Here is a 23,517-nt window from a genome sequence, read left to right as displayed (position 1 = left end):
GACTACGAGGCCCAAAAGAACCAGGACAGGATAACGGTCCCTGTTTAGCAGGTCATGTCCCCGTATACCACCATTACCAGTAATTTCAAAGAAAAAGAACCTCGAAAGGAGAGCTGGGGCCTACATGGGCTTTCCCCTGTAGAAGAGAGTCTTCTCTGGAGGTAAAGTCTCACAAAAGAACCAGGATGGTAGAACGGTGCACGTCAATCATGTTCCACGTTTAGCATGTGATGTCCCCGTATACCACCATTACCAGTAATTTCAAAGAAAAACAAGGGGAAAAAAAAACCTCGAAGGGAGAGCTGGGGTCTGCAGAGGGTCTGCCCTGCAGGAGAGAGCCTTCTCTGGAGGTAAACTCTCACAATAACCCTGCCTGAAAAGGACGGGAGAGACTCTGCTATGGACGTAGTTTTCCAACTTAAAAATTAAAGTAAACATTATGGAAGAAGCGGAGAGGATAAAACTATCCTATTATCACTCAGACAAGCAAGACAATCTTTACATCCACCTCTGCATGGTAGGAAACATTGAGATCATGTGGTGGGATTTAATTCCGGCTGCATTCTCAGTGACCCCGATGCTGCGCTGAGAGTTGTTGTAGGGATAAAATTTCACTGTCATTGTATCTCACGTGACTACATGTGAAAATAAATGTATTGATTTGATGGTTTTTAAAGTAACATTTGATTTGAATTAATAAATAATAAATACTTGAAAATATTCTGATCAGCGTCCTGGTTTGCTAAGAGTTTAGATTGTCACACATTTATATCCAAGAGAAGCTCAGTAGAACAACAGTTTGCTAGATGGTCAAAGTATTCCTGTGTCTGATTCACATAAACAGCCAGCGTCCACAACAGGTGACGGATCTGTTTTTAAACTCTGTGGTCGGAAACATTAGAGAGCTAAATGATTTGGATTCAGCTTTAAAGTAAATTTCACATCAATTTTAAGTATTATTTTCTTTAACAGCTATCAAGACAATACAACTCAGATCTGTTCTTTAGCTTCTGCTTGTTTCTCACATTTTGTGTCTGTCAGGATGAAATGTGCCACAGTGTTTATTATGATGTGGGATGTTGCTGAGATGAAGGTACACAGACCACAGAAGGTCATGTTTGAACTCTAAACCTCCACTTGGTCCATTTAAAATACCTGGGTCCTTCATCCTAACAGAGCAGGTTAATGTTCACCAAATGTGAAGCCCTTTCAGAATAAAAGCCCACAATTTATAGCCTGTGCAAGCCAGTAATTATGAGCCTTTGCGCAACTACAGCAACATGTTCTGAAAGGTTGTTGCTTTTGCACTGAGTCAAATATGTTGGTCAACAATGTAAACTGACTGTAAACCACTGACACTTCATGAACGTAATCTGGATCTCATCTGTTTAATGAATGAAGTATCTGTGGTCAACAAGTTCAAATGCAAATGTTGTCAATCATAACAAATAAAGTTCAAACGGTTAAACAAATTGGACTCAACAATCAGAGCTGGAAGGTAAAATGTTGTCAGGGTCCTGATTCAGTATCTGATGTTTCACTGTCCTCTAGTGGAGAAGTTTCAGTGGCACATTCAGGCTTCATCAGCCTGACTGCTCCCTCTACGTCCTGCTTTAAAGGAGCAGTTCACCAAAATAACATATTCACTCTCTTACCTGCAATGGTATCCATCTCTTCAGACGTCTGAGGTGTTGTTTTATTTTGTTGAACACTCTGAGGTTTGGTTGTTTTTTTTCCTGTTGTGTTCAAACTAACAGGCATGAGAGTCTCTCCACGTCTGTGTTCAGCTTCTCTCTACAAACAGCAGCGACCTGACCACAGAGTGAACAGAGAAGAAACTAACCAAGACAAAAGTTACACTTCATTGTTACCTCCTCTCTTATATTTAATAATCTGTCTGATTTTCATCCTGTTCAGTCAAACTGCCTCGTGGTTCACAGGTCCAATCAGTCCTGTTCCTTCTCACCTGCAGACTGTGAGACCTCCTGCCTCAGTGCACACAGAGATGAACTGTAGAGGCCATGTGTAAATATTGATCATCAATATAAGTGATTGTTGTTTAATATGTGCTTTGTGATACAGCGTCAGAGCGACTGTGAGTGAGTCATGTGTATTTTACATATTTATCAATAGTTCAAATAAACTCTGTTCTCAGCATGTGACCTTTTTTTATCACATACTGCTGCAGTGCAGAAGAAATTAAACTCGTCTGTTTTCCTCTTCTCTTTTTGCTCTTTTCTTGTGATTTATGCAGCAAACAGGTTTGAAACCAACAAGCTGTGTCACTAGTTTTTTTAAGTCTCTCTTAACTTAGCTTAAAACAATCTAACTTCTTGGTGATGTGGGTGTTAGCTGGCATTTGGCACCTGATGTATTTTAGTCGCGTAAAGAGGAAGGAAACAAGCCTCACAATTCTCTCTTCTGCTGACTGACTGCAGAAGAAAGACATCTTTGACGACGACGTCCTTCATCTTTGTTAGTAAAAATAATAATCAATATTTGTCATTCTGTTTAATTTCTGTATACTTATTATTTTATCTGCTTTTTTGGTCCCTAAAGTCACACAGAAAGATGAGAGGAGCAATGAGGAGTTTAACTGCAGCAGTGAGTGGATTGGTTATCTTCCTTCTCTCTCTGACAGGTACCTTATATCTACAGTTAAATTCATTGCATTAAAAGAGGGGATTCTGGGAAAATGTGGGCTGATAAATGTGGGTTAAAGTGTGGAAAATGTTGATCACAGGAAAGCGAGAAACGCTACAAACATTGGTTTTGTGTTGTTTAACTCTGTAGACAGAAATGTGTCCAACATCAACATCTTCTGCTCCTGTTTTTTGGATAAAGAAGCTCTGTGTGAAAAACTTGTACATGCTGTAAACTGAAAATATTATTGTACACATTTATAACTGTTCCCTCCTTACTCGTTAAAAACCTGACACCCTTTGTATCTCTTTTCTGAAGCCGACCCTGGTTGCAGAGGCTTCAGCTCATGTGGTGCACGATCAGTTTTTATTTTTATAAATAGAAACTTTGATCATTGTAAAGTTTTTTGAAAGGTGAACTTGTTTCACTGTGAAGTCTCAAGACACTGTTTGAACTTCATCTTTTAGCATCTTACATCTGAACCACACAGTACAGTTTCTCACGCCTCAGTGTTCTGCATTTCTCTTTAGTTTTCCCACTTAACTCAGCAGCAACCTGACCACAGAGTAAACTTTCCAAAGAAAAGCACAGACTCTGTAATAATTCAAGTCATGCATGTTGATTGTGTTTCCTGATGTGCTCTGTGTTACAGTGGTACAGGGTCAGAATGGCTGGAGAGTGACGTACTCTCCTACTAAGATCTGTGCCGCAAAAGGATCAACAGTGGACATCAGCTGCACCTACACATACCCATCAAGAGTAAATAAGAAGGATAACAAAGTTGAGAAGAAATTCTGGTTCACCAGAACAAAAGGTCATGAATATATAGATGTTGAAACAGAATCAAAGTATTCAGGTCGTGTGCAGAATCACTGTGAGAGGAGGAACAGATGCACTCTGAGAATCACAGACCTGAGAGAGAGCGACTCAGCTGTGTACATGTTCAGGATCATAACAAACCAAGACACATATGTTAATTATGATGGAGTCACCCTGTCTGTCACAGGTAAAGTTTTCACTAAAATATTCAATTATTTATTTTACAATTTCTTGTTTCGAAAATACTGTAAATGATTGTGCACACGTGCAAATTAATAAAATGTAATTTCTACACATGTTCAGCTCCCCAGCTGCAGGTGAGCAGACCAGGTGGGCATTTGCTCTTTGAGTGTCTCAGTTGTCCTGGTGCTTCTTCCTACGTCTGGATCAAGAACGGACAGAAAATTGAACATAAATATTCATGGTATTATCCAGGCCAGGTTGGTGATACAGACAGATTTTCCTGTGCTGGACAAGAATATGAGAAGTTCCCCTCTCCTTCAGTGTGTGAGTACATTCACAGTCTTCCACTGACATTAAACTCCTGTACGTTAAAGCTGCTGTGAGGAGTTTTTAGCTGGTTATGACCTACCTACAAAAGCAGTTGACTTTTTATATATAGTTATTTTAAGTCCTGTCACGGCTGCCACCAGGTCGGTCTCAGACGAGGTGATTTACAGCCTTTGTTTACATTTTGTACAGCAAAGTTTTATAGTGAGTGATACGATCGACTGTTAAAAGACAGCAGGAGGAGATTTTTCATCAGAACACACTACAAACACATGTACAGGACAAGATCAGCAGAGAGATGAGATGTACCGATGTGTCCACAGGGGTCGCCAAGATCGACACACAATGAAAGTTGCTCCCAGTTGCTTTAACTGCATGAACCTCAGTGATATTTGCTGATTTAATGGGCAGAATTGAGTGAAAAAAGTCTTTGCCCCGTGAGATTGTAGAGATATTGTATAATAATCTCTTCTCCTCTGTCTGCACTACAAAATTAAGCCATATCAGAAGCTTACACTTGAAATTTAGCAACACAAGTCAGCATCATTACGTCTTTAAAACTGATTTATCAGTTAACAGTCTCCACAAACACTAAACCAGGATCACTTCCTTGTTCTCAGGCCTTCAGCACTGCCGAACAGTTCTTTATATCTGTGATGTTGATGAGCTTTAGGTTTGATTATTACCCGTGTCTGACCTTTTGTCCAATTAAAATATTGTCAGATGTGAAACTCATCTAGAATTAAATGTGTCATTACATATTTTGTTTTCTCCTCCAGATGCTCCAAAGCTTCCCTCTGTGTCAGTGAGTCCCTCTGCTAAGATAGTGAAGGGCACATCAGTGACTCTGACCTGTAGCAGTGATGCTAACCCAGCAGCTCGATACACCTGGGACAAAAGTTATGGACCTCAAAACAGTCATCATGTCAGTTCAGGACCAGAGCTTGTCTTCAGGTCCATCCAGGCCTCTGACTCTGGAGAGTATTACTGTACAGCTGAGAACGAGCTGGGGAGGAAGGCATCTACAAAGTTCTCTGTTAATGTTGAATGTAAGTAAACCACAGCTCTGTCTGTCTGTCTGTCTGTCAGTCTCTTTAAGTTGTATTGATCATTTGCTTATCTTGCACTGTTTTAGAGCAGCACTTTTTCACAGCTTTGCGTCCACATCTGCACAGATGTTGAAGGTCAACCACCTATCAAGATTCAGATGCTTCCACACACACAACAACTTCTAGCACTTAAAAAAATGTAACACATTTTGTTTCATTGGTTCCAGATCCTCCGAAGGTTCCAACTGTGTCTGTGAGTCCCACTGGTGAAATCAGAGAGAACAGCTCAGTGAATCTGACCTGTAGCAGTGATGCTAACCCAGCTGCTAATTACACCTGGTACAAGGAGAACCAAACACTGCCTAAAGAACGAGGCCAAACTTATCATTTCACCTTCATCAGCTCTGAGGACAGAGGGACCTACTACTGCAAGTCTGAGAATGTACACGGGTGGAAACGGTCTTTGTCTCTCTTAATAGATGTCCAGTGTAAGTACAGAACAAGAGCAAATATGATGCACAGCTTTATAATATACATCAGGGGGTCACAGTGTTACATACATGACCTTAGGCCAAAATGTAACATGACAAAGCTATGCTAACATTTGATACAATGTAATCTGATATTAATGACATTTGTCTCTCTTAATCTCCTCCAGACTCACCAAAGCTTCCCTCTGTGTCAGTGAGTCCCTCTGCTGAGATAGTGGAGGGCAGTTCAGTGAATCTGACTTGTAGCAGTGATGCTAACCCAGCTGCTAAATACACCTGGTACAAGGAGCATGATGACTCACCAAAAGCTTCAGGACAGATCTTCACCATCACTGAGTTCACAGCTGAACACGGTGGGAATTATTACTGTGAAGCCAAGAACACAAGAGGACGTCATAACTCCACCTTACACCTGATTGTGGCAGCAGGTAAGAGTTTGAGTTCAGCTACACACATCCTGCACCAGAATACAAAAGCATCATGTGATCTTATGCTTCATCCATCTGATTAAAACCCTTCCTGTTTGACTTCTTAAAGTCAGATAAAAACATCTTCAAAAGGTTTTTCTTGAAGTCAAAAACAAAGAAACATTTGTATCAGCTTTTATGTTTTCAGTATGACAGAATACCTCAGCATGGTATATAGTTTATGGAGTCTTCTTGTTGCAACAGTAACATACTCCAGATTGGGAACAGAAACAAGGGGTGTGTCCTCATGTTATCTGACTGATCTGGACCTCAGATCAAGGAAAACATTCCAGATTTTATCTTAGCTGTGAATGGAGGTTATGTATTTGTGACAAAGTACTTCTTTGTTCTTAAATTGCTAGCCCCTATTCCCTGCTCTACTGGGCTGTAGTTGGCAAGTACAATTGGGCTTTAAGGTACAATTACTGTAAACCATGCTTTAGGGCTTTCTGCAGGAGATTGAGCTTATGTTTCATGAGGATGGTCCAAGTTGACCAATTGCTCTGACTTACACCTTGCTCTTTTCACAAACATAACCACTAGTGTTACCACAAAACTTGACAATTTCAAACTCTTAATGATGTTGTCTGTTTGGTCAAGACAACATAACTACTTGGTTAGATTAAGGAGACGATCATGTTTCGGGTTGAAATATTTATTCAGTCCTGTGTTTTTACGACTGGCTTTCCTAGACAAAACAGCAATACCAGCCAATCACAGCACAGCAGGGCAGGACTATGTAGCACTCCATTGTAGGCATCATGTAATGTGGACTGTAACATTTTTTTCATGTTTTATCATACAACGCTCTGATCACCTTTTCTCAGGAGGAGGGAAATTACCTGTTGTTGCTGGAACAATCACTGTTGTCTTCGTGGTTATTGTTTCATTGTTTGTCTTCCTGTGGATCAGGTGAGCAGCTCTGTTTAACTCAATCATCAAAAGTAAAGTTTTCAGATCTTAAACACTGTATAATATCATTTTTAATACATTCTCCTGACCAGAAAGAGGAGGGCTTCCTATGAATTGTCTGAGGCTGAAGAGAGACCAGGCATCAGGGAGCAGGTGAGAATAATTATGTATTTTATTCTAATCCAAAAGAAACCCCCTTCTGGTTCCTGTTCATTCATACTGCTCCCTCACTGACTATTAATGTTTCCAAAGGAGTTGATGTGCCAGACAGGATAGGGAAGCACCTTTGCCAAATAGGTTCTTGTATATTTTACTCACATAACTAATCACAATTGATCAGCTGACCCCATCTACGTGCTTTTGAATAACTGCATTAAATTTCCTTTCTCCCCAGACAGCAAGAGACATGGGCATTCATTTCTGACATAAAAGAACACTTAATACTTAGTCCAAATTCTCAAGAGTTAGCTTTACAATGAGCCTAGTTTATTGGTCAGAAATGTATTCATGTCAGGATAAACCCCTTGAGATGTATTATCTTATTTTCACTGTGCTGCAGTGTATAAAAACTTAAGATGTGAATTTTTACTTGTTACAATGAAGGGGCACTTGCTCTGTTCTGCACCATCAATCTATCAGACAGATTATTTTTTCTTTTTTTCTCGTTTGCAATATATCCTGATCTCAGTTTGAGCTAATGGAGGGTATTTATCTTTTTCAAAGGTTTATCTTGAGTGTTGGTTAATGACCATTACTTTTGCAATCATCTTCACATGCCACAGAGATATGTTAAAGCCCTCACAGCTACTTAACGTTGCTGTACTGTAAAAGGAAGCTAAGTTCACAGGGACACTCAGGTTCTGAATGAATTCCTTTTTAATGAGATAGGGTGATGCATATCCATAAAAATCCTGATTGACAATTGTTAGGGGAACAGCTTTGGCACAGAGCAGCTGCTGAGACAAGGTCTCACAGTGGCCGTCTCACAAGCCATGGCTGCTCCATGAAACAATTCATGTGCTGTTACACACCATGATTAAATATACACTGGGCAAATTTGATACATTTCTAAAAAGTATACAGCTCAGAAAGTTAAACTGCACATATAACCAGCAAACAAAGTTGTCTGTGTATCTGTCTTAATAAGAAGAGACTGTAGTATGTAGGTCTCATACGGGGCACCATAATATATGTAAATAATTAAACACATCCTTGAGGTCAGCTTTTTACGCATATTCTGATTCTTTCTTGAGGCTGACAGCTCCCTGTGTTTCTGTGGCTGAATGTCAGTGACTAATACCTCATTTGTCCACTGTACAAAACAGCTTTAGAAAAAGGAAGGACCTTAAAAACATTGTGGTTACATGGAGAAAAAATATATGTTTAACACTGAGGCAATCATGTTTCTGTGGGTTCTGTCAAACAGAGCACTTCTTACTGAAACTTCTAATAATTTCTGCTTCTTATGGGTTTTGAATCTAAATATATTTAAAAGTCAGGCTCCACAGATTATTACAGGCAAATAATCAGGATTTAAATATAAACGGTAAATCATAATACGTACTATAACAAATATTCATATGGTTTTGCAGTAGTTCTTATCAAGTTCCTAATCAACAATATTTCCAGACATAGATTTATGTGATCTTTACATAGCTTACATAGTCATACAGCAGCATGTTGGTGACACAGGTATATTTATTACATCTACACCACAGCTGCTGTTGTTTTGGGCTTTTCTGTACTGGATGGGACCCACTTGGAGATTGTAATATTTCAATGAAAGACCTTCCCATGTAAAATAGGAGCTCAAAATTATTTTGTCGACCTGATCAGGGACAGCCAGAGGAGCAGGAAGACCTGCAGTATGCCAGCATCCACTTCTCCAACAAGCAGACAGATCCAGATCTGTACTACAACATCAGACCTGCTCGGCCACACAGACACATGGAGCAACAGGAAGACACTGAGTACACTGCTGTCAAATTTAACCGGGCCAGTACTACCATGAGGTGAGCAGCTCATGAGAAAAGGACATCCTCAGAGCAAAATACATTTACTTGAGAATCATGCATTTATTTTGGCCTTCCGAGCTCTGTTGTTATCATTATCACTGATGGGATATTATTTTCTAGTTAATCTATATAACCACTTGATTTTTCCCTTCAGAAGCAGAGGTCAGGAAACTGGAGAGGATCCAGCTGCACTGTACAGCACAGTCAACAAAACCCGATGACCACAACAAATATTGCATTCATACTCTGATATTTCTATTTCTATATTCTTTTTCAAATTTGTATTTTACTTATAATTTTTATAATATATTTCTAAGGATCAGCCGATCCAAGAAGGTACCAGAAGGAACAATTATATATAAAACATAACTTTGACATTCAGCAGTTTTCAGCTTAGTTCGTTCTCTGCCTGTTTCATAACTGAAGAATAATGAAGGTATTTACTGAGTGTTGCTGGGTTGCATCAACAAGATGAATTTTACCCAAGATTTGTTTGAAATCAGTAAATCTAAGTTTTTATCTGTAAAAAAAAATGAAATAGAGTTTAATTAATTCGTAGACGCTTACTCACCAGAATTAAAAGATGAACAGAATTAACATGAAGTGGTTTTCTATCAAGCTAAGTCTGTTAATTAGATAATAAGGCTCGGCAAAGAAGCTCCAAATCTCCTTCTTTGAGAATTTAAAAGTTACGCTTTCTCCAATGTAATTTTAAAGTTAATACCGCATCACTTTTTCAATTTGAGTTAATGATTTTGGTGAAACAGAATTAAATTAAATCTAGGTTTAGAGTAGAAACACAACTGAGGTTTAAATAGAGGTTTAAATTTCATCTTTCTTCACTTCAAGCTAGTTTTAAAGTTTGGTGCAAAACAATTTAAAGTTAAACCCTGATTTCATCTGCCTGTGCCTCCCTGTGCACGTGCAAATAGATACCTGAAGTAAATGTAAGTAAACAATGGAAATGTTATACTTACAGCTAATTTAAATACTTGAATACTTTGTGAAATACACAAAGACCAGAAACTTAGGAGTCCTTAATTCAGCGCTCCAGAGTCCCACATCGTGTATCAGATACTTTTAACTTTTCTCTGCACAAGTCTCTGCAAATCACAGTCCTTAAATGTAAATCATAAAACTAAATACAAATCTCAGAGACAAAGCTGCATTGATAACACAATAAAAAAACATAAGAAAGCTCTCATTATTGATTTTCTTACCTATTAGCCTGTCTCTTGCACTGCTCTAACATGTGAATACATCCCAGATGATCAATGAAGCCCTACCTGATATTCACTGGTTTCATTCATTGGTTCCCTTAAAGACTTTATTCTAAAGAGGATAAACTGCAGAATTTGCACAATCAGACTTGTTGCATCATGTACATTTTCTCCCATAATGATACAGTTCATTTCTTTGAACCTGCAGTCTGAAGGTAGATCTTAGTGTGGCAACAGAGATGTGCAAAGTCATGATGCATCATGCTGTCACACCTGTGTCCTTTCTGTCCCCATTTGCTTGAACACTACTGACTGACCATAAGTTGGGAGAGGTTCAAGTAAAATAGTTTCTGACTCTGTCTTTAAAATGTCAAACTAAGAAGTTCATTACATGCCCAAACCCACAAAACATGTTCCTTATTTTAAATTTAATCTGCCATTTGACTAGTCTTGCATGTCGATAATGTAGAGAGGAAGGAAGTAGGGTTCAACAACTTGACTTCTGTCTGCTGCTTTCAGCAACAACGTTCTTCAACTTAAGGTAGAAGTGTTTTTGAATGTGTAAATTAAACTGCCACAAATCAGTGGGAGCTAATTTGCTCCTTCAATTACGTCTATAATGCTTCTAAAATTAGTTTGATGTTGGCCCTCCTGATTAAGATAGATAGACAGAAAGAGAGAGAGAGAGAGGGAGTGAGAGAGATAATTGAACACTGATTAAAGTCTAATATAGACAAAACAAACAGTTTAATGACTTGATGCTTCAGACTGGGAATTTAATTGACTGCATCTTTGCATTACTTACCAGAAAGCTAATGAGTGGCTAACTTTTACTTTTTTTTTTTTTAATTCCCAGTTTAAAATTTCTCTCTAAAACACATTGATCATGTCATGATTTCATTGTTATATCAAACTGTTGCCACTGAGTGCTTATGAAGAGCCATATATTAATGATAGAAAATCATTTCCGAGGCTCTGTCATGTTCTGTCATTTCTATTTTTGCCACATTTTTGCTACTGCAGCCACACTGAGTGACAGGAAGTGGGAGACCACAGCTGCAGTCATGCTTGCCACTGTGAAAAATACACTGTGTAGCACTGCGTATCCGAGTTTAGATGTACAGTATATATATGTATATGTATTTATATACGTTAACAAAGACAAAATAACCTGTCAACTGTCTCCTGACACTGCTGGAAAAGCACTTGACTGTGTAATACTCAATGACATTTTAATGATTAATCTGAATTGTACCATTGTCAAGGGAAATATCCATGGCACAATTATAATGGTCTCATGACAGCCAAAGTCAACACCATCCACATATGACAGAGTAATGTCGTGTTAACACATGAAGCTGAATAGTTTCTTTAAGTTTGACTGGTTATTTTGTCTTTGTTAATGTCAACGTGTGATAACAAATGACACCTAATGACAACAGTCATAAACATTCATAAAGACTTCATGTTCATGACAGGTGTCATGTCATGGCTATGATGGTGTCACGTCAGTCTTATGCACACCCCTTCAAATAAAGTTTTAAAATAGAGATACCAAGTATTTAATAAAATCCACATTCTCCCTGACTTACAACATTTAAAAGAAGCATCAAGAATGTGAAAAAACTAAAACCTAAAATAGTATATCTAATGACAAATGTCTTGCATCTAAAGTATGATGACTTTTTACAGACATTAGTAATGTTGTATTTCATGGTTCATTAAGTCATGGTGGTAAGGAAGTTTCACTGTCTCATCATGCATGGTGTGTAAAGTGATATTTCAAGCTTTCTGCAGTCTGGATGGCAACTTAGTTTATTTGAGCACTGCTGGAAGGATTGACTGATTAATCTTTCAGATACTAAATTTTTCCTGTATTTTTACCAAAATGGAAGTCATGAAAAAAATAGCCTTCTCTTTTATATAATTGGTGAGGTGGTGTGGTGTGGACAACACAAGTCGTTGTTTTAACCTTGTTCTCACATCTGTTTCACGATGCATATTAAAACTTTGAACAGGAAGGAAGTGGGGTGTATTTTAGCAGCTTCATTCTGTCTTCTGCTAACCCCCTGACCACAGAGGTATGGTACAAGTAAAGACAACTTCTTTTAGTATTCTCAGAGCATTTGTTTAATTTTATCGGTCTGTATATGGTGTACAGTAATGATCTTGTGATGTGTTTTATTGTTACTAAAGCCAGACAGCAATAAGAGGAGCAGCTATGAGTTTAACAGCAGCAAAGAGTGGATTTGTCGTCTTTCTTCTCTCCATGACAGGTAACTTACATCATGTCACATGTTTTCTGTATCTTTACATATTAAGGTATAGTGATTTTATTGTGGCCGCATGAAGTCCTCAGATTTTTCTTTCAGACATGAAACATATCTTTGTATCTTTTTACCTAAAACTTATAAAAATGGTTGTCCCGTTTAAGCCAGTGGGGGTTTTAGGGTATATACAACCCTATTTACATGAAAGTGATTATTCTAGAAGTACAGGCTGCTGTTGACTTCGACTCGAGGCATTTTTCAATACAGTATGCCAAATTTGGACTTGTGCATTTGGTAATTCGAACTGGGCAAATTCAACTCAGGAATTTAAACTCTGAGAGCACACTAAGAGACCTTTGTGGAACAATGAAACTGCTTTATGGAACTTTTAACCTATTAACAGTAAATGGCTATAAGAGGACTGCTGCTGTCATTATGGATTAATCTTCAATCAATTAAGTGTACAGCTTGTAATTTTAGCTTGAGAGTCTTTAGAGACTTGTTAGGACAGGGTGATAATAACGGATCACAACATTCTAGCATAGAAACAACTAATTGAGACTAAAAAGTGTTCTGGTTTCTGTTTGTAGTCCCAGAAGTATTGTTCTACAGTGTTTACGCAGGCTTTGGCTGTGCTCATGAAAACAGTGTGTAGAAATCAAAAGGGGTGGAACGCAATCCACAATAATGCAAACCAGGAACCCATCAGCAGTCATCTAACAACGATTAAGCTTTAGTTACTGTATATAAACAGATACCTGCATGCAAGTGCCACTCATCAACCCCTCTGCTCAACGCCAAATACATTCTAGCTCCTCAAGCTGCTAGTTGGACTGTAAACAATGGCAGCGCATGTAAAGGAAGTCTTACCGGATCACCAGGAGTTACTTTATCTGTCACAGGTAACTTTTTTATTTGAGTATTTCTTAGGTTCTCATGTTATGAAGATAAATCTTCATTATCATAGAAACTGTACTATGAATGTATGTATTGTGAAGAAAACCTGTTCATTCAAAGCTCTGCTATAGGCAGAAGATTGAACCTACATTCTCAGTTCAAACACAGGATGTGTCTCAGGATGTGACTGGCCTCCCAGATCTGGTTTTGCTCACGTATCCTGGCAACTGTGTGAAGCTCCTGTCAGCCTTCACATGCACACACTTGTAAGAACAGAAGCCATCTTCTTCCTGTTTATTGACCACTTGTTATCACGTGGCCAAAACTTCACATCTTTGATCACACCTAAACCAGCTCTGCTTCCTGAATATAGACAGCTACATGCAACAGAATCTCTGAATTCTTAGAAGTATCTTTGAAATGAGATCGTCTTTACCATACATCACCTTTCCACACTTAATCACCCCCTTGACATTTCCTTTGGTTTTAATGTTACAACGGCAAATAAAAATGATTTTATGTAATGCACATTATGGGGGATATTACATGGTACATACACATTACATCAAAATTAGAGGATGAAAAGCTCAGAGTGGTTTGCTGTGAAATCTCTGAGATCAGGTCCAACCAATTGCCCGCATGTTGACTTTTGCATCCAGCAAATGTCTCCTTTTTGGTCTGCTCTTGATTGTTCATCAAACTGTAAAAAGTCCAGATTAAATCTTTTTGACTTTTACAATGTAACAGTGTTTAATTGAAAACGTTCAAGGGCACTTGTGTCTGATTAGAACTTATATTTGTGTTCCTTCTTTACAGATCCAGATCTACATGTGAAGGTGCTTCATTCAACAGCCTACCGAGGTTTAACCTGGGCAGAGCTGAAGTGTCACAGCAGTTGTCGTCTACCTGATCGTCCTTCCTACGTCTGGTACAGGAATGGACGGACAATTCTGAAAGAAACATCTTCATTTTCAGGCAGCTTTTATCCTGCAGACAGCTTTACCTGTGCCCTTAAAGGTCATGAGGGTTTTCCTTCTCCTGCAGTGTGTGAGTTCATCTCAAAGTCAACCATACCAGAGTGCCATCTGGTGGCACATTGAACCTATTGCACTGCTCAGTGAATGCAAGTATAGTAAATATGGATTGCCTGACTTCCTTTTTGCTATGACACCCTCTAACATCTATCTATTTATCTAACACCATCTTTTTTGCATTGGGCTCCATAGGATAAATACAACCTGCTCTGTGCTGCAGACAAATGTAGCTGTTTCAGTTTTATTAAAAAAGGTTTATCTTCCAGGTGTCGGCAGTGAAACCTGCCACAGAGTGACGTACGCTGCCAGGAGTATCTGTGCCTTCAAAGGCTCATCAGTGGACATTTCCTGTACTTTCAACAGTTATGCAGCTATCACATCGAAATTCTGGTTCAGTCCTGAGCGTAGTCGCTTGTGGAGGTTTCCCTCAAGTCCTGAAGACCCGAGTGAAGACCCCCAGTATGCAGGCCGTGTTCAGGTCCTTGAAACAGAGAGAGGACGCTCCACTCTGAGAATCAGTGACCTGAGCGAGAGCGACTCAGCCCAGCATCACTTCAAATTCAACACACCAAGCTTTGAATGGAGGAGCAGTTTACCTGGTACATCTCTGACTGTCACAGGTACTCAAGAACACAAACTCATACATTTTTACTGCTGCCAAGTAAGACACCCATAAAGGGCTTTACACTCTTAACCAATTATGTAATAATAATAATAATAATAAAAAAATTTTTATAGGCGCCTTTCAGAACACTCAAGGTCACCTTACACGGCTTAAGTTAAAAACAATGCAACAATAAATCAACAAAATTAACTCTATATAATTTATTTATTTATAATTTATTGTGTAAAGTCATTATGTACAGAGGTTTAGTGTGAGGGATCAAACTGCATATGCAAGTTTAAAAAGATGTGTTTTGAGATTTGAGAGTCAGTGTTACGGATGTCTGGTGGGAGGGAGTTCCAGAGGAAAGTTAGATATCTTTTTTTGATTGACAGAGGAAAGTGGATAGTGTCGAAAACAGGGAATCAGAGAGGGGGTGACATGCAGCAAGGGGCCGAAGGCAGGAGTTGAACCCGGGGCTGCCGTATCGAGAGCTGCAGCCTCTGTACATGGGCTGCAGATTTAAACTAAACCAGCGTCCAACCACAGGGCTTTTTAGGTGTTTTTAAAGAAACCATTATGAATGTTTTACAGATTATTAGTTACTGACCATTAATACAAACTTTTGGGGTTGAAAGGCTCTGAAAAAGTTTTGTCTCATTCCCATTCTCAGCCATTCCTAAACTTGTAACAACACTGCAGTTATTATAAATACCCATCCATGCACACGTAATAATTTGTTAAGTAACAAGTAGTAAATTGCGACTACATGATCTCTTGCCGGGTTCACCTTCAGTACCTTCAAGGGCTGAAGAAATCAGATTATCCCGCTCTTTTAGGGGTGTTGATCATTTCATTTACAGATGCTTGAAGTATTTCACTTCCGACTCTAAATAATATCATGGCTGTGTTTTTAACTAATGACATTTGGCTGTTTTCCTCACGTGTCCAGCTCTCCAGGTGCAGGTGACTGGGGTAACAGTCCACCAGGGTTATACCGAGGCAGAGCTGAGGTGTCACAGCAGCTGCTCTCCTGCTGCTCATATTTCATATGTCTGGTTCAGGAATGGACAGAAAATACAGAATGAGGAGAAATCCTCGTATAAAACCCTGTTTGATCCAGGAGACATTATCTATTGTGCTTTGAAAGGATTTGACAGTTACGGCTCTCCCTCTGTGTGTGAGTTTACGACTCATTAAAATTGACATAAAGATTCCATGTGACATATGGGCAGCCCGTAAAGCACTAAATACTATACATATCATATTTGCTTCTTAACCTTTTAAACCTATTCATGTTTTTATTGTTACTGCAGATGCTCTGAAGGCTCCTTCTGTTGTAGCAAGTCCTTCTAGTGAAATAATGGAGGGCGGATCAGTGACTTTGACCTGTAGCAGTGATGCTAACCCAGCTGCTAATTACACCTGGTACAAGGAGCATGATGACTCACCAAAAACTTCAGGACAGATCTTCACCATCACTGAGTTCACAGCTGAACACAGTGAGAATTATTACTGTGAAGCCCAGAACACAATAGGACGTCATAACTCCACCTTACACCTGATCACTGTGTCTCGTAAGTTATCCACACTAACCCGCACACACACCTGTTCACTGCACCGGACCAGATTCACATGTTAATAAGTAGCATCTGATAACTGATGTAAAGAAAAGGTCCTGTCTTCATTCCCATACAGTTGGCGTGAGGTTGATCACATATCTGTCTTTATTTGAAGGGAATTCCACATTAATCATGAACATCATCAGGCTGACTCTGGTGCTCTTGCTGTTGATTCCTCTGCTTCTCCTGATTGTGTGGACGAGGTAAAACCATTAAAATCCACCAGTTCACTCACCTCTCTTTCATTTAGCTGAGATGAAGGTACACAGACCACAGAAGGTCATGTTTGAACTCTAAACCTCCTCTTGGTCCATTTAAAATACCTGGGTCCTTCATCCTAACAGAGTAGGTTAATGTTCACCAAATGTGAAGCCCTTTCAGAATAAAAGCCCACAATTTATAGCCTGTGCAAGCCAGTAATTATGAGCCTTTGCTCAACTACATCAACATGTTCTGAAAGGTTGTTGCTTTTGCACTGAGTCAAATATGTTGGTCAACAATGTAAACTGACTGTAAACCACTGACACTTCATGAACGTAATCTGGATCTCGTCTGTTTAATGAATGAAGTATCTGTGGTCAACAAGTTCAAATGCAAATGTTGTCAATCATAACAAATAAAGTTCAAACGGTTAAACAAATTGGACTCAACAATCAGAGCTGGAAGGTAAAATGTTGTCAGGGTCCTGATTCAGTATCTGATGTTTCACTGTCCTCTAGTGGAGAAGTTTCAGTGGCACATTCAGGCTTCATCAGCCTGACTGCTCCCTCTACGTCCTGCTTTAAAGGAGCAGTTCACCAAGATAACATATTTACTCTCTTACCTGCAATGGTATCCATCTCTTCAGACGTCTGAGGTGTTGTTTTATTTTGTTGCACACTCTGAGGTTTGGTTGTTTTTTTCTGTTGGGTTCAAACTAACAGGCATGAGAGTCTCTCCACGTCTGTGTTCAGCTTCTCTCTACAAACAGCAGCGACCTGACCACAGAGTGAACAGAGAAGAAACTAACCAAGACAAAAGTTACACTTCATTGTTACCTCCTCTCTTATATTTAATAATCTGTCTGATTTTCATCCTGTTCAGTCACACTGCCTCGTGGTTCACAGGTCCAATCAGTCCTGCAGACTGTGAGGCCTCCTGCCTCAGTGCACACAGAGATGACCTGTATCAATCAATCAATCAATCAATCAAATTTTATTTGTATAGCGCCAAATCATAACCAGGGTTATCTCGAGACACTTTACAGAAAGAGCAGGTCTAGACCGACTCTTTGTTAAGTTATTTAAAGAGAGGCCCAACATCAATCCACCATGAGTAGCACTTAGCAATTCGGCACATTGGCAAGGAAAAACTTCCTTTTAACAGGCAGAAACCTCGAGCAGAACCAGACTCATGTTGAACAGCCATCTGCCTCGACTGGATGGGCCGAAAATGGGATAGAAGGAGATGCAGGATAGAGACAGGCAAAGAGAGCAACAACAACATATGTTCTTGTTACCACAACAACATATGTCCTTGTTACATGAACAACAACAGACACATACTTATGGTTGCAATGCCAATAATAGTGGTAGACTAGGGTGAAGATTGGCTAAATAAATAAATAAATAAATAAATTAGCGAGAGAAGCAGAGTAATGATAAAGGCTGAGGTAATCGTAATTGTAACAGTTGAAGTCAACAGGTCTACTATTAGCATTAGCAGCAACAATAATGATACTATGGGGAAGGCTGATGTTAGTAGTTGTTGCAGTCGAGCAGGTCCACAGCAGCAGGTGGTCTGCAGCAACGATCCTCAGGAACCTTCAAGACAAGGGAGCACAAGAACTCCCGGGAAGATATGTGGTTAGTAATGTTAATGGGACCAGAAGATACAGAGTTAATGAGCTGCATTAATATGACAGAGAGAGAGAGAGAGTCAGAGAGAGAGTCAGAGAGAGAGGAAGAGAGAGAGAGAGAGAGAGAGTCAAAGAGTCAGAGAGAGAGAGAGAGAGAAGCTTTGTGTGTCAGATCCCCCCGGCAGTCTAAACCTATAGCAGCATAACTATGGGCTAGTCCAAGCCTGAGCCAGCCCTAACTATAAGCTTTATCAAAGAGGAAAGTTTTAAGTCTACTCTTAAAAGAAGAGAGGGTGTCTGCCTCCCGGACCTTGACTGGTAGATTGTTCCAGAGGAGGGGGGCCTGGTAATTGAAGGCTCTACCTCCAACACTACTCTTAGAGACTTTAGGTACCACAAGCAGGCCTGCATCCTGGGAGCGCAATGTTCTAGAGGGGTAATATGGCACTATGAGCTCTTTAAGATATGTTGGTGCCTGACCATTAAGAGCTTTGTAAGTAAGAAGAAGGATTTTAAATTCTATTCTAGATTTTACAGGAAGCCAGTGCAGAGAGGCTAATACAGGAGAGATGTGCTCTCTCTTCCTAGTTCTTGTCAGCACACGTGCTGCAGCATTTTGTACCAGCTGCAGAGTTTTTAGTGACTTATTAGGGCAGCCTGATAGTAACGAGTTACAATAATCCAACCTGGAAGTAACGAATGCATGGACTAGTTTTTCTGCATCGTTTTGAGACAAGATGTGTCTGATTTTTGCTATGTTGCGAAGATGAAAGAAGGCTGTCCTTGATATTTGTTTTATGTGGGAGATGAAGGACATATCCTGATCAAATAGAACTCCCAGATTCCTAACAGTAGTGCTGGATGCCAGACTGATGCCATCTAGGGCAGCTATATCATTAGAGAAAGAGTCTCTAAGGTGTTTTGGGCCGAGCACAATAACTTCAGTTTTGTCTGAATTAAGTAGCAGAAAGTTTCTAGTCATCCAGATCTTTATGTCCTTAAGGCATGCTTCTAGTTTAGATAGCTGATTGGTTTCATCTGGCTTCATAGATAAGTATAATTGAGTATCATCTGCATAACAATGAAAATTAATGGAGTGTTTCCTCATGATATTACCCAGAGGAAGCATATATAAGGTAAAAAGAATCGGTCCGAGCACAGAACCTTGTGGAACTCCATGACTAACTTTGGTTTGCATAGAGGACACATCATGAACATTAACAAACTGAGATCGATCTGATAGATAAGATTTAAACCAACTTAGTGCAGATCCTGTAATGCCAATTAAATGTTCTAATCTCTGTAACAGGATGTGATGGTCTATCGTGTCGAAAGCGGCACTAAGATCTAACAGGACGAGTACAGAGAGAAGTCCTCTGTCTGAAGCAGTAAGTAGATCATTTGAAACTCGCACAAGGGCTGTCTCAGTGCTATGGTGGACTCTAAATCCTGACTGAAAGTCCTCAAATAAACTGTTGTTATGAAGAAAGTCACATAATTGATTAGCGACTGCTTTCTCAAGGATCTTTGAGATAAAAGGAAGGTTAGATATAGGTCTATAGTTAGCTAAGGTGCCTGAATCTAGGGTAGGCTTTTTAAGAAGTGGCTTAATTACAGCTAGTTTAAAAGACTGGGGTACATAGCCCGTCGATAAAGACATATTGATCATATCTAGTAAAGAAGTGCTAATTGAGGGAAAGACTTCCTTAAGCAACTTGGTTGGAATCGGGTCTAAAAGACAGGTTGATGGTTTAGACGAAGATATCAGAGAATTTAGCTCAGGAAGGTCAATTGGAGAAAAACAGTCAAGGTAAACATCAGGTTTTTGAGCAGTTTCCAAAGATACATCTGCACCAGTTAACGGCCGGAGGTTACAAATTTTGTCTCTTATCTTTAGGATTTTGTCATTAAAGAAGCTCATGAAATCATCACTGCTGAGGCCTATAGGAATACTTGGCTCAGTGGAGCTGTGACTCTCTGTCAGCCTGGCTACAGTGCTGAAAAGGTACCTGGGATTGTTTTTATGTTCTTCTATGAGGGAGGAGTAGTAGACACCTCGAGCATGCCGTAGGGCCTTCCTGTATTTATTAAGACTATTTTGCCAGAATAAACGAGATTCTTCTGTTTTGGCGGATCGCCACATTCTTTCAAATTTACGCGACATTTGCTTCAAGTTACGAGTTTCTGAGTCATACCATGGAGCTAGCCTCTGTCGTTTAATAATCTTCTTTTTTAAGGGGGCAATCGAGTCTAGAGTACTTCTCAGCAAACCTGCAGTACTATCAAGAAACTGATCAAGCTGAGAGGGACTAACATTAGCATAAGAGCTTTCTGTAGTAAACAGATGTGGTAAAGAATTAAAAGCAGCTGGAATTGTTTCCTTAAATTTAGCTACAGTCCTATCAGACAAACATCTTGTGAGTACATTTTTGTTAACTGGAGAGTAGTCGGTTAATAGGACATCGAATGTTACTAAATAGTGATCTGATAAAAGAGGATTTTGTGGGAAGACAATTAAGTTTTCGGTTTCAAGGCCATAAGCTAGAACAAGGTCGAGGGTGTGGTTAAAGCGGTGAGTAGGCTGGTTCACATTTTGAGTGAAACCAATAGAGTCCAAAAGGGACATAAATGCCATGCTAAGACTATCATTATCAACATCTACATGAATATTGAAGTCCCCTACAATAATTATTTTGTCTGAACTCAGGACTAAATCTGATAAAAACTCTGAGAATTCAGTTAGAAAATCAGAGTATGCGCCAGGAGGGCGGTATACTATCACAAATAAAACAGGCTGTAAAGTTTTCCAAGCTGGGTGCGAAAAACTCAGAACAAGGCTTTCAAAAGAGCTGAAACTAAGTTTTGGTCGAGGGTTGATTAGAAGACTAGAACTGAAAATAGCTGCCACTCCACCACCTCGACCAGTGTCTCGAGGAGTATGAGTATTAAGATGACTGGGAGGAGTGGATTCATTTAAGCTGACATATTCTTCCTGACACAGCCAAGTCTCAGTTAAAGAGAGTAAATCAATATGATAATCTGATATCAGATCGTTCACTAATAGAGCTTTAGATGACAGGGATCTGATATTTAACAGACCACATTTAATTCTCATATTTTTTGGCGTAACTTTGGTTGTTGTTTTAATTTTTATTAAATTTTTTTGATTTACTCCTTTTTTATTTGAGTTTGAATTAACTGTAATAAAAGGCCTGGGTTGGGGGGCAGACACAGTCTCTATAACATTAACATTGTGGCTGGGAAACTGCTCACAGGGAAGCTCAGAGGAGTGTGTAGGACTACAGCTCTGCCTCCTGGTCTCAACTCTGGTTTGTCAGGTTTTACGACTAACAAACTTAGCCATATTACGAGACAAAAGAGCTGCACCATCCAAAGTGGGATGAATGCCGTCTCTTCCGATAAGACCAGGCTTTCCCCAGAATGTCTGCCAGTTATCTATGAAGCCCACATCATTTGCTGGGCACCACCTCGACAGCCAGCGGTTGAATGATGACATGCGGCTATACATGTCATCACTCGTCAGATTGGGCAGGGGTCCAGAGAAAACTACGGAGTCCGACATTGTCTTTGCAAATGCACACACCGACTCAACATTAATTTTAGTGACTTCCGATTGATGTAACCGGGAGTCATTAATGCCGACATGAATTACAATCTTATCAAATTTACGATTATCCTTTGTCAGCAGTTTTAAATTTGACTCGATGCCGCCCGCTCTGGCCCCAGGAATACATTTCACTATGGCCGCTGGCTTCGCTAACTTCACGTTTCTGACTATGGAGCTGCCAATAACCAGAGTTGGTTTCTCAGCGGGTGTGTCGCTGAGTGGGGAAAACTTGTTCGAAACGTGAAGTGGTTGGTGGTGAACCGTGTGCTTCGTCTTGCGGCTATGCTTCCCTCTGAGAGTAACCCAGCCACTGCATCCCGGCTGCTCGGGAGTTGCCGGGGGAGAAGCTACGCTAGGTCGGCCCGCACCGGCTACTGGCCCTGGGGGCTTGCTGCTGATTACAGCAGCTAGCGATGCTTGGTTTTCCAAGGTGCGGAGCCGCGTCTCTAATTCCGTGATCCTCGCCTCCATAGCTCCAAAAATACTACATTTCATACAAGTACCCTTATCCGTAAAGGAGGTCGAGGTAGAGCTAAACATCTGACACACCGAACAGGGCAGATCAGGAGAGCAGGAGGGAGAAGGAGAAGACATTTCAATTGATTAAGCTAGCTGCTAAGCTAACGGCTAAGCGAGTATAAAGTTAAGGGTTTAGCAGATATGACGCTAATGCAACAACGAGAGTGCTTGATGAAAACTAGTGTCTGTTAAAGTACACAGCAGCTGAATAACCACAGTGATGATAACTACAGCAGATTAATCGATTTAGCTCGAGCTCTAGCTCTAGCAGCAGCTACAAACAGCACAGAACAACACAGTAGCAGCGAGAAAACAGGAAATGACGCAATGACGCAATACGCTCACCTGACGCAATACCAGTAGAGGCCATGAATAAATATTGATCATCAATATAAGTGATTGTTGTTTAATATGTGCTTTGTGATACAGCGTCAGAGCGACTGTGAGTGAGTCATGTGTATTTTACATATTTCTCAATAGTTAAAATAAACTCTGTTCTCAGCATGTGACCTTTTTTTATCACATACTGCTGCAGTGCAGAGGAAATGAAACACACCTGTTTTCCTCTTCTCTTTTTGCTCTTTTCTTGTGATTTATGCAGCAAACAGGTTTAAAACCAACAAGCTGTGTCACTAGTTTTTTTAAGTCTCTCTTAACTTAGCTTAAAGCAACCTAACTTCCTGGTGATGTAGGTGTTAGCTGGCATTTGGCACCTCTTGTATTTTAGTCGTGTAAAGAGGAAGGAAACAAGCCTCACAATTCTGTCTTCTGCTGACTGACTGCAGAAGAAAGACATCTTTGACGACGACGTCCTTCATCTTTGTAAGTAAAAATAATAATCAATATGTGTCATTCTGTTTAATTTCTGTATACTTATTATTTTATCTGCTTTTTTGGTCCCTAAAGTCACACAGAAAGATGAGAGGAGCAATGAGGAGTTTAACTGCAGCAGCGAGTGGATTGGTCATCTTCCTTCTCTC

General features: G+C 39.8%; 1 protein-coding gene across 1 annotated transcript in view; it reads left to right on the top strand.

The window, feature by feature from the left end:
• LOC138595053 (basement membrane-specific heparan sulfate proteoglycan core protein-like) overlaps positions 1 to 23,517 on the top strand; it is a 57,495-nt gene that overhangs the window by 21,327 nt on the left and 12,651 nt on the right. The window contains exons 12-20 of the mRNA XM_069666372.1: positions 1,918 to 1,975; positions 3,296 to 3,649; positions 4,752 to 5,021; positions 5,249 to 5,463; positions 5,680 to 5,705; positions 6,984 to 7,044; positions 8,728 to 8,903; positions 14,691 to 14,947; positions 16,248 to 16,433. Coding sequence (XP_069522473.1) covers positions 1,918 to 1,975; positions 3,296 to 3,649; positions 4,752 to 5,021; positions 5,249 to 5,463; positions 5,680 to 5,705; positions 6,984 to 7,044; positions 8,728 to 8,903; positions 14,691 to 14,947; positions 16,248 to 16,433 — 1,603 coding nt within the window. The remainder of the gene's footprint in view (positions 1 to 1,917; positions 1,976 to 3,295; positions 3,650 to 4,751; positions 5,022 to 5,248; positions 5,464 to 5,679; positions 5,706 to 6,983; positions 7,045 to 8,727; positions 8,904 to 14,690; positions 14,948 to 16,247; positions 16,434 to 23,517) is intronic.

Source organism: Semicossyphus pulcher, unplaced genomic scaffold (genome assembly GCF_022749685.1).
Source record: "Semicossyphus pulcher isolate SPU_LCO1_2020_fin unplaced genomic scaffold, fSemPul1.0.p SCAF_17, whole genome shotgun sequence".
In the NCBI taxonomy this organism is placed as follows: Eukaryota; Metazoa; Chordata; class Actinopteri; order Labriformes; family Labridae; genus Semicossyphus; species Semicossyphus pulcher.
The sequence above is the reverse complement of the archived record's forward strand: the minus strand, read 5'-3'. Positions and strand labels throughout refer to the sequence as shown.